The 12,205-nt window shown below is 37.3% G+C and overlaps 1 protein-coding gene across 8 annotated transcripts in view; it reads left to right on the forward strand.

The window, feature by feature from the left end:
* LOC150095182 (aminopeptidase O-like) overlaps positions 1 to 12,205 on the forward strand; it is a 727,093-nt gene that overhangs the window by 54,429 nt on the left and 660,459 nt on the right. For 6 of the 8 annotated variants that reach the window (XR_016550145.1, XM_090411274.1, XM_090411273.1 and 3 more), the window contains exon 2: positions 7,688 to 8,366. The exons of the other annotated variants lie outside the window; for them this stretch is intronic. Coding sequence is in view for 5 of the 6 variants with exons in the window: in XM_090411272.1 (XP_090267398.1) it covers positions 7,688 to 8,366 (679 nt within the window). In the remaining variant the exon portion in view is untranslated. The remainder of the gene's footprint in view (positions 1 to 7,687; positions 8,367 to 12,205) is intronic. 8 annotated transcript variants of the gene reach the window in all.

The raw sequence follows: 12,205 nt of genomic DNA on the forward strand, positions 1-12,205 counted from the left end.
TTTTCTTGGATTATTACCATATTACCATATTCGATATTGGAATTGATTTGAGGGAGAATATCCATTTTCTGAGGATGCTTAAACTGGGGAGGATAACTGTAAATAATGGGGATGCAGGATTCTTGCAGAATGAATTGAATAATCTTACATCAATCAAAAGAATAATAGTTATCAGTTCACTGTGAAGAGTAAAAGATTATATTCTTTGGACAGAAAGGAGAACCTACAGAACACAATTCTTCTCCTTCAGAACAAATTTCCGCCCAACATTACTGCCCTCTTTGTCCACGTACTATGTTCAGGTTACTTCATTGGCAAAATAAATTTTACCTACAAGAAAGAAGGTACGTCCATGGGCTCACCTCTATCCCCCCCCCCAAATGCTAACTTTTATATGGAAGCTTTTGAGCAATGTGCTCTTGATTCCTTTACTTTAAAACCTACAGTTTGGTTTAGATACATTGACAGTTTTCATTATCTAGCCACACGGTCGCCAAGCGTTAAACACATTCGTTAGCCACCTGAACAAACGACATGAGCTCATATAATTTACTATTGAAATTGAAAATCAGAATTCGCTCCCTTTCCTGGATACACTAGTCACACATCTTCCCTCAGGCTATCTATCCTTCACTGTTTACCGCAAACCTACACATACCGGCCAAAATATATATGCTAACTCATATCACCACCCTTCGCAAAAATTTGGAGTCATTAACACCCTTAAAAAAAAGCTATAACAATTTACTCTAATGAACATGCTCTTAAACAAGGATTAAAAATTATTAGCAATACATTTATAAATAATGGCTATAGCAAAAATACTATTAATAAAGTTCTTCATAAAACTTCATAAAAAAAAAATATAGATTACAGTAAAACCATAGCTTTCCCATACATTAAAGGGTTATCAGAAAAAAAAAATTAATAGAATCCTACACCATTATAATCTTAATGCCACTTTTAAACCACCTGTAAAATTGAAAAACATATTCAACTCCTCTAAGGATCCCCCCCCCCCTGCCCCATTGGCATATCCTGGAGTTTATTGCATCTATTGTGCCTGTAACTTACCTTACTGGACGTACAATCTCTATTAAAAAAGAGCACAAAAGGCACATTAAATTTAACAATTTTAACAATTTAACGATGCTGTTGGCACACTCTCCCTGGATGAATCTTTGGACTCACTGGAGGTGTCACATAATAATAATAATAATACAAAAACCTGGTATGAACGGAAATTTAAAGAAGCCTGTGAAATTTTGATTAACCACCCTAATCTTAACAATAATGGAGGTAAAAATCCCAAGAATTTGTATGGCACACATTTAGCCCACTTAGTTTCCAGCAAACCCTGACTTATTGGCCACTATCCATACCAGTTGGTTGTAATTTATGTGTATACTTATATAAATAATATTTTTATTTGGAGGGGGGCGCTAGTGGGCCAAGTACAGCGGACGTGTTTTGAAGAGCTCCTGATTCAGATAAGTTTTTACTAGGAATAATTACGTATATATGCGTAATTGTTTGAGTAAGAGTGGCTGTAAACGTTGTACGCTACCGGTATTATTAGTGTAGGTTTTTTTTTCTTGTCTAAACTAAATTACGAAATTGTTATTATTAGACCTAGTAACCGGCAGAGAGAAAAAAAAAAAAATGGCGGCGGCATTGTCATTCCATGATTTGAATGTAGATTTCAGTCGTTTCGTTAAGTGTGAGGTCTGTTATATGTATTCCTTCGATTACATAAATGATTTGTGGATGTTTAGTGCAGATGGAAGAAGGGTGTGTGCGAAGTGTGACCTGAACGAAGAACTAATGAATGCGAATATGAAATTGATGACAGAAAGTGCTAGTACTGATTGTGTCGCGATTGCACGTTTGAAAGAAATGGATGGTGAGCAAGAGAAGCGAAAAAATGTTAAAAAATCAGGAAAAAAGAAAAAGAGCGATTTGACAACCGTAACGGATGTTAAAAGGGACGAAAGTGAGGTGGAAAGAAACGAAATTGAGAGAACGAATGAAAGTAGAACTTGCGTAATGCAGAAATCGCAAGTAAAAAAAATCGAAAGAATAAATGATGGCGAAAGTTCGACACATGTTGGACCGAAAGTACTGAAACAAAGAAAGATGAATGACAGTAAAAGTGAGAAGAATGATAGCGAAAGTTGGACGCATGTTAGTCCGAAAGTACGGAAACAAAGAAGGATAAATGAGAGTGAAAGTGAGAAGAATGATAGTGAAAGTTGGACGTATGTTGGACCGAAAGTACGGAAACAAAGAAGGATGAATGAGAGGGAATGTGAGAAGAGGGGGTCGAGAGTTAGAAAGTTAGAAAGATTTAATGATAGAGAGAATGTGTCGCGAGGTTCGGAAAGTGAATTAGATTGGATGAGGCAAGAAATGAAATGGATGCGGAATGAAATTAAGAGAATTCAGGTCAAAACTATTAAAATAAATCACGATGGCATGAAAGAGTTAACGAAAGATGAGCGAGTGGCGTTATATGGCGACTCCATTATTAAAGGTGTGCTAGAGGATAAAATGCACAAGGTATGTTTTCCAGGCGGTAAAATAAGTAGAGTGATTGAGGCATTGGATATGAGGCGGGAGCGAGCAAAAGAGTTAATTGTATTAATTGGTACAAATGATTTGAGAGAGAACAAAGAGCATGTCAAAATGAATGTCAAGAGACTGCTTGGAAAGATAAAAGAGAATAGTGTGACAGGAAGGGTGGTCAGTGTGTTGCCTAGGTATGATTGTGGTGAAATGAGGCGGAGAGCAAGGATTATGAATGGTATTCTGGCTGAAATGTGTGAGGAGATGGGTGTACAGTTTGTTAATGTGTGGAATGAGTTTGAGGGACGAAGTGAGCTGTATGGGAGCGATGGACTGCATTTGAGTGGTTATGGTGTGAGTTGCTTGGAGAGACTGCTGCTGGAAGGTAGAGAAGTGAATAGAGAAAATGAATCAGATCGAGAGGGGAGTGATGTGGAAGAGGAGGAGAGTAAGACAGGAGAGATTGAAGAAGTGGAAATGAATGGAGAGGTGAGTGGTATGAGTATAGAAAATGAGAGAATGGGTGTGCAAGAGGAGCAGGGAAACGGGGAGGCCCAGGGTGGACAGGGATACACAGCGTGAGAAAGGTGGATGCTCCAAGAGGAGGTGAGAGCATGTGTAGGCAGGAAAGTAATGGGATGACCAGGGATCAAGAGGAAACAGATGTTGTTGCAAAGGGTTCTAAAATGAAGAAGCAGAAAGAGAAATGGCCCCAGTCCAGCATGGAGAGAGCACATCGAGTGAATGGTATCAGTGGAACTAGCTGTAGATCCAAAAATGAGTTGTTGTGTTTGTATACCAATGCTAGAAGCATAAGAAACAAGGCAGATGAAATGGTTGCACTAATTGTGTCTGTATACCCTGAGATTGTTGGAATAAGTGAGACATGGTTAGATGAGGACGACATCCTGACAGGAATAGAGATGGAAAGGTATGATGTGTTTCGTGAGGATAGAAGGGATAAAAAGGGAGGGGGAGTGCTATTGATGATAGAGAAAGAGTTATGTCCATACAAGGTAGAGATGCAAGAGGGAAATAGGGCCAGTGGTTTTGAGGCAGTATGGTGTGAGATAGAGGTGAATAGAATCAAATACTTGGTGGGATGTTGTTATAGACCTGGTAATGTGGATGGTGGTGATAGTGAAATGTATAGTCAAATAAGCCAAGCAAATAAGAAAAGGGTGATCATTATGGGTGATTTTAATTATTGCGATATAGACTGGATTGAAGAGATAGCGACTGGAAGTAAAGAAAATGAGTTTCTTGAGTTTTTGAGGGATAACTACCTCAGACAGTATGTGACAGAGGGCACACGAGGATTAAGGGTCTTGGATTTGGTCATCTCATCGGAGGATGTAATTATAAATGAGGTGTCAAATCATCCACCAATTGGTGAAAGTGACCATGAGGTGATTACCTGGGTGGTTGCCAGCAGTGCAAGGACCCCCTGTGAAAAAAGGGTATATGTGGAACTACAAGGGGGGTGATTATGAAGAGCTCAGGAGACAGCTTGCAGATGTAGCATGGAATGAGGAGTTAGCTGGAAAAGAGATCAATGCAGCTTGGGGGATTTTCAAAAACTATTTAGTAGATGCAATGTCTAAATGTATACCACGGGTGAGAAGGTTAAATAAGGTAGGTGTGAGATGGATGAATAAAGAGATTAAGCATGCAATACAGAAAAAAAAGGCATTGTGGAGACAGCATAAGAGAAGTGGAAGTAACCAATTTCATGAGGTCTACAAAGACCAGGCAAGGAGGGTGACTTGGTTGGTGAGAGTAGCTAAAGAGAGGTATGAACAGCAGTTAGCTAATGAAGCTAAAAAGAATCCTAGGGAGTTCTTTCGATATGTAGCCAGCAAAAGAAAGAATGATTATGGAAGGATGACATTGATTGGAGGAAATGGTATAAAGACAGCTGTTGCAGAATGTGTTGTGGAGATACTTAATGAGCAATTCATAAAGATCTTTCAATCTTGTGAATGTGACTTCATGGAGAGATTAAGAGCAGTTGATGATGGGGAGGAGAGACTGACTGTAAGTGAGCAAGAGGTGTTTGGGGGAGTTGAGTAAACTAGATGTAAATAAGGCTGTGGGACTTGATAATATATCACCACGTATTCTGAAGGAGTGTGCCAGAGAGTTGACACCTGCCTTGACATATTTTTTTAATACGAGTCTTGCACTTTGTCAAGTTCCTAGAGAGTGGAAGGAGGGCAAGATTGTGCCACTTCATAAAGGAGGTGATCGAACTCAAGCATCAAACTATAGGCCTATTTGTGTGTCAGGTGTTGTGGTTAAGTTGTTGGAGAAGCTTGTGAGAACTAGAATCCAGAGTTGGGTTGACAACAATGGTATAATCTTTGATGGACAGCATGGATTTGCTAAAGGGAGGTCATGTTTTAGTAATCTACTTACTTATTACAATAAAGTGACTGCTTCCTTGGACAGATGAGAAGGATACACAGTAATATACTTGGATTTCGCAAAGGCTTTTGATAGAGTACCTCATGATAAGTTGACAGTCAAACTAGAGCAGATGGATTTGGATATTAGATTAGTGCATTGGATTGGAGACTGGCTATCTGATAGGTATCAACAAGTTGTGTATGGGGGTGCAATATCCAGGAAAAGGAAAGTCACTAGTGGAGTGCCTCAGGGGTCTGTTTTAGGGCCATTACTATTTAACTAATATATTAATGATATTGGTGAAGATTTGGATGGAGATATTCAGTTGTTTGCAGATGATGCAAAGTTGGGACGAACCATAAAGAGTAGTGAAGATGTTGTGGCCTTGCAAGAAGACTTGAATAAATTGAGTGATTGGGCATGGAAATGGGGATGTGAGTTCAATGTTGCAAAATGTAAAGTTTTAAAATTTGGAAAACAAAGATGGGATGCAGAATTTATGCTTGGTGAGAATATATTGTTGGAAGTAGAGGAAATAAGAGATCTGGGGGTGATAGTGGATAAGGATCTAAAATTTAGGGGACACATCTCCAAAATTGTGAAGACAACACAAAGACTTCTGGGAATGATGCGGAGGACACTGACATGTAGAAGTAGGGAGATACTTGTTCCAATGTATAAGGCTTTGATTAGGCCACACTTGGACTATTGTGCCCAGATTTGGTCACCGGGTTTTCAGAAGGATGAAGAGATGTTGGAAAGGGTCCAAAGGCGACTGACTAAGGTAGTTTCTGACCTCTGGAATGTTGAGTATGAGGAAAGATTGAAAAGATGTAATTTGCAGAGTCTCGTGGAGAGAAGGAAGAGGGGAGATATGATAGAGACCTAGAAGTTGGTAAGGGGTTGTTATAGGATCAATGGTGGAGAAGTTCTACAGAGAATAGTGGGAGATCAGGGGAGAACCAGAGGTCATCCCTGGAAACTGTATAAGGAGGGTGTGAGTAAGGGAGTGAGAGGCAGGTTTTTTTCGTGCAGAGTTGTGAGTGATTGGAATGCCTTGCCTGAGAGTGTGGTGTCTACAAGTAGTTTGAATGTGTTTAAGACACGGTATGATGAGATGTGTGTGTAAGATAAAAGGACCTCCTAGATGAGTCTTTGACTCCATGAGGTCTTGTTTAATAATAATAATAATTTATTATTTATTAATTTTTTCCTTTTTGTAAGCCTGTTGTTCTCCAGCTTAATTTAATTTCGTAACCTAATAGATAATAATAATAATAGGACCCTAGCTTTAATGTAGTAAGTTTTTTTTTTCCACCAGAGGTCAGGCCAATAGTTGTAATGGTTGGTCAGTAACTTTAGTATGCCATGTAGAGTGTAGTGCAGCCTGTTTCTTTGTGTATATATATATATATATATATATATACACACACATACATACATGTATACTCCAGATGATGACCTTAATGTGAAGATTGAAACGTGGAGTGTTTATTTTGGTTTATGTTAAACTAAAGTTTTATTCTAACACAGTACGTGTTTCCATAATTTTCATGATGTATTCTGATTAGCTGTATCAGCATGAGGGAAAGGATTGGACAGAAGTGCTTGCAGGTTCATAAAATCGATGGGACTTCTCTATAAATAATTCATGAGACTAAGGATTTGGAAATGTTGGTAGACAGAGTTGAAGTTCAGAAAACATATTGAAAATATGTTTTCTGAGCAAAAAGAACACAGAGAATCATTTGAATATCGAAAAATATAATAAATAGATTGTGATAATTATATGGAAAACAATGCTAAACCTCTTGAGGCCTGTTACCTTGAAAATGATACAAGCAATCCAGTCAACTAAATGCAAACACAGTAATCATCCAGGCAATTATTTGCCTGTATTTTATGAGAATGAGGAAATTGTGCAGTAGATTCACAGGTGAGTATACATAGCAATAACAGATATGAGTATGGATTACAAGCTTGTAGGCTGCAGAATTTGATTGATTGGTCAAGAAGAGAGGATATAATAGTAACATACAAAAGGATATATGCATAAGAAAATTTTGAGTATGTGACAAAAGGAGAGAGAAAGAGGGATACTCATGAAAGAATAAGAATGTAGTTGGCAAGAATGTAAAGACTAGAATTTTTCCTCAGAATATACTGAATGGATTTCCAGAGGTGATTGTGTTGTCAGTGCATAAGTTTAAGAAGTGCCATAAGTGCTGACCTAGTTGGCTGAGTGGTTAGCATATCCACTCTTTAACAAAAGGCTGTGGGTTCGAATCCTGCCATGGGCATGGATGTTTGTGATTGTCTGTGAAAAATACTAGTAGTGGTGGTGGTGGTGGGCGGTAGATGGCATTGGTGTAGTTGGTGGATTGAGTGGTGGAGACAGAGAGCTGTAGAGTAGGTGACCTCCCTTGATGAGTCTTTGGACTCCCTGGAGGTATCAGTAATAATAATAATAATGTGTTGTGGCAGTATGGACATTCTGCCCTAAATCTTAGGACTTCTTGTAGCATATGCCTGGACAATAGTAATAGTCCATGAAGATGCACTGATAATAATAATAGTTTATTATTAATATAGTAATATATTCTATAGATAGTTATAAACTGATGCATTCTTAAAACAATCTGTTAAGTATTTTATTGTTTTCTTGTAGGGCCATTAAGCCCTTGCATTACATATTTGTTTTGTTCTCTTTCAGTTCTCACCAAAATGGAAAAAGAGATCACTCATAACATGGATCTTCCACTATTAGCCAACACAGATGACATTATTATCAAGCATTATGATTTTCAACTATCTTGTGATTTCGATAGAAAGCAGTTCATTGGAAATGTTACAGTATATGTTGAACCAGTTTATGATCATGAGAAATGTATTCATAATATATTTCCTCAAGATGAAACATTACACAGTTGTGATTCTGAAGTAAAAAAAAATGATAATTTTGAAGTTAATACCCACATAAAGTTACAGCCAGAGTTAACTAATAGTCCTCTACTTATTTTAAATTCTAATTTAAGAATAAATAACTCTAATTGTCGTAGTCATTTGAAAAGTAAGCATCGTGGTAGAAAGGATTATCATTATACTGATTCTGATATTATGTCTTTGGAGAATCATCTTATGAAACAAGAATTTGTATGTATTTTAGATTGCCAGTCAATAATAGTTCAGAAAGTGGAAGAAGTAGTGTCATCTGATATAGCAAGTCATCCTGTTCAGCCAGAAAATTTACATTATACTGTAGATGATTGGTCACTGAGAATTTGGAAAGACCAAGTATTTTGTTCGCATTATTTTCCTAGAAAAATTAGAATACACTATCATACTAGTCCATGTGGTTCATCATTATTATGGGTTAAAGATCAAGACAATCAGTAAGTGTTGTTACCTTTTACTGATATATATCTGTATATCTATATCTATCTATCTATATATATATAACATATATATATATATATCTATATATATATATATGCACACACACACACACATGCACACACACATACATACACACATGAGGGTGGTCTGAAAAGTTCTTGGCCTAAACAATGAAAAACTGAATTTATAATTTCAAAATTATTTTTATTTTTCAACATAATCTCCCTTAAGAGTAATACATTTATTCCAGCGATGCTTTAGTGCCATTATCCTGTCCCTGTAGTGGTTCTCAGTAAGATCTGCAAAATGCCCATTTACAGCTTCAATCACCTCTTCTTTTGAAGTAAAACACTGACCAGCGAGGAAGAGTTTTAATTTTAGGAAGAGATAGAAGTCAGAGGGGAGCCAAATCTGGGGAATAGGGTGGATGTTCCAACAATTCATAGTGCAGATCCTTTAATTTTCCCATTGCCAAAACACTTGTGGACAGGTACATTGTCCTGATGAAAGATGATTTTTTTTCTTCTGCAAACCGCATCTTTTCTCACAAATTTTTTCGTTTAGTCTGGTTAAAAGATCGGAATAATATTCACTGGTTATTGTTTTATCCTTTTCAAGATAATTAATAAACAAAATGCCTTTAGCATCCCAAAACACTGATGCCATGACCTTTCCTGCTAATGGAACTGACTTTGTCTTCTTTGATGCTGAACAACCAGCTTCTGTCTCCACTGTTTTGACTGCTGTTAGGATTCTGGTTAGTAATGTGAATCCAAGTCTCATCCATAGTAATAAATTGATGCACAAAATCAGTTTTATTCTTGTTAATTCTGGTTAGTAATGTGAATCCAAGTCTCATCCATAGTAATAAATTGATGCACAAAATCAGTTTTATTCTTGTTAAAACACTCCAAGCACTATTCAGAGATTTTCATGCAAGTGCATTTTTGATCAGCTGTGACCAAGCGTGGCACCCATCTTGTGCACAGCTTTTTCATTCGCAATTTCTTCATGCAAAATATATCCTACACGTTCTTTTGAAATGCCTATAGTCTCAGCAATTTCACACACTTCAACTCGCTGCTCATCCAATATCATATTGTGCACTTGATCAATGATTTCTGGTGTTGTTACACTTTTTGGACGTCCTTCACATGGATCATCTTCAAGTCTGGTACAGCCATGTTTAAACTCAGCAGCCCATTTCTGAATTGTTGAAAATGAAGGAGAAGAGTGCCCATAAACTTTTATGAACTTCGAATGAATTTCTTTTGGCATTACACCTTCTTTTACAAAGAATTTTATAAACCACATGATACTCAATTTTATCCATTTCAAGGGATACAGACAACACTTTTGGATACAGACAAACAAAATGACTTGCAATTTCACATAGATGCTTATGACAGATGTACCAATTAAAAAAAAAAAATCTTGCCGATAGTGTTGTCATCCATGGTCGAAGCAGAGAACTTTTCAGACCACCTTCATATATATAAAGTCCGAATTACTTGCCATGTCTGAAATATATTCAGACATTGTAGATAAGTTATAGGTATTCAAATCAAATGGTAGGAATGTATGTGAAATGTGATTGAAATATGGAATTAATTAATGGTGATGGAGATTGATAAAACCATAAGCCACAGAGGAGCTTGTTGAGGAAAATGAGTGCCCCTCTTATCAGTAGGAATTGGGCTACTGATACTCTATGTAGCCGCAAAGTAAACATCATCTATACTTGCCATTTGTCAACTCTCCCTTCTCATAGTGTGGTCTGTTTCCACAACAGACCTTTGGAAAATTCAGTGAGTATTGTATTCATGCTATAAAAAGAATATCTTTCTATTTGTTGGAAATGTTAATGGTATAGTTGTTTTCTTCATCACCTGGTGAAATACCATGACCCTGCTTATCAGAGTCATGAGATGTGGGCATTTTCCATACTTTGGGAGATGTTCTTGAAGAGTGCCAAACATCCTTGGAAATCAAAAGCATTCTGCATTTTGTGAGGGTGCAGCAGCAAAATTGTGCTACATGCACATGACCAGATAGCACATGGGAACAAATTTATGGTAATGTATCTGGAAGCCTCCAGATTAGCTGATGCATAATCTTCTATTACAACCTGTCCTAATTGCATTCTTTATGATTCCTTTTATCACAAGGATAGAGCTGTCTTTTGTGAAATCTGACATTGCTTTCCAGGAACCCAATCTAGAATCCTCTATTTTTTTTTATCTTCTCTCATTTAGTGTTTTCTTGCTCCATTGGGTGATATTCATCTACTGTTCTGTTTACTACTCCTCCAATGTTGAAAATCTCTGACTCTTCAACTTCTTTATCCAAGTGTAAGCATACAAAATAAGTTTAAATAACTTATTTTTCATATGTTCAAAATATTCATATGTTCAGAATAAGTTCAAAAACAAAATAAATAACCAAGTGCAAAATAAACTTCCAACATCTTTCTCTAAATCTAGAGTAATTCAATAATAAGATGGTACTCCTGTTGGCAACTTGTATAGGTAAATATGACCTCTATAATTGCTTCTGCCGTAGTATCTCCACGTTTGGGTCTGCCTCCCACTGACGAGACCTCAATAAAGGTCGAAACCGGTCTGGGTAGTGGCCCTTCCCTTCATGCATAGCAGTATACATGTCTGCAAGGAGATACTGAGACAAGGAGTGATGAGAGCTTGTTCCACCTTTGCTCGGAGTTTCCTGGTGTTGCACCACCTTACCTCAGTCCTGAAGATATTTTCAGGCGAAACTTTATTTGCTTACACTTGGATAAAGGATTAAACTAAATTTATTATTATCTTCAACTTCTTCTCCCTTAAGTTCAATTTTCTCCAGTCTAGTTAGCTAAACAATGAACTCAATTTCCTAGGTACTCACAGTAGCCATTATTACAACTGGCTTTCCTTTTCTAATTCCACTGATCAAGAAGAAAGAGATGCAACACAAATCATGCATCTGCTTATTCAAATATTAGAAAATGCTCTTCACTTTCTTAGCGCCCTTCATTTTTTCTTAACCAGATTTCCTTAGGTACACTGAGTTTGCTCACCCACAGTCAAAAACATCCCAGTTTATTGTCTTTTGGTATTATAATGATGCCAAGAACCTCTTGGACTTTTACCTTTACATGGTCAGACTAATGCTTCCACTCTTCTAATCCACACACTAGCTTACTTTTTGAGCCAAGATTCAATGCAGATATCAAGGTAATTCAAGTAAAACAAATATACCAAAGGTACCTTGTAACAAAAATCCAGCATCATACTCTGCTTACATTGAAACACACACATACCTGCCACCAAATTAGAAACCTTTCTGCAGATGTATGTAAACATCATTTATGCAGTGTACATGCAAAATATGTTCTAGGCAACTATTTAAGAATGCTGCTGGTCAGTAATCATCATTAGTGTTGATCACAGTGGGAAAAACAAAGGATCTTTTAGAGTTAGATACAGGGCTTATTGTGGGTGGAACTGCAATTTTGAAAACAGCAGAGCTGACTAGTTTCTCAAACAGTGAGATATCCCAGGTATTTGATCAGGGAAGAATAACCCACATTGCTTGTCTAAGCAGTGTAACTATGATCCAAGGGAGCCTGTCAGGAATGAGATTTCCATTGTCTGAGACTGCTTGAATATATGCAGGGATTTGGAGAAGATTGGTATTGGCAGTCTCATAAAGGAGGTCCCACAAGGTATTGAATGAAAGTTTCTGATTCAGTGGCCGGTATGTGTATTTAGGCAGCCTAGTTGGCCAAGTAGTTAATATACCAGGTGTCCAATAGGCCATGGATTTGAATCTCACATGT

This window comes from Typopeltis vanoorti, chromosome 21 (assembly GCF_054136105.1).
Source record: "Typopeltis vanoorti isolate ZY-2024b chromosome 21, IOZ_Tvanoo_1.0, whole genome shotgun sequence".
In the NCBI taxonomy this organism is placed as follows: Eukaryota; Metazoa; Arthropoda; class Arachnida; order Uropygi; family Thelyphonidae; genus Typopeltis; species Typopeltis vanoorti.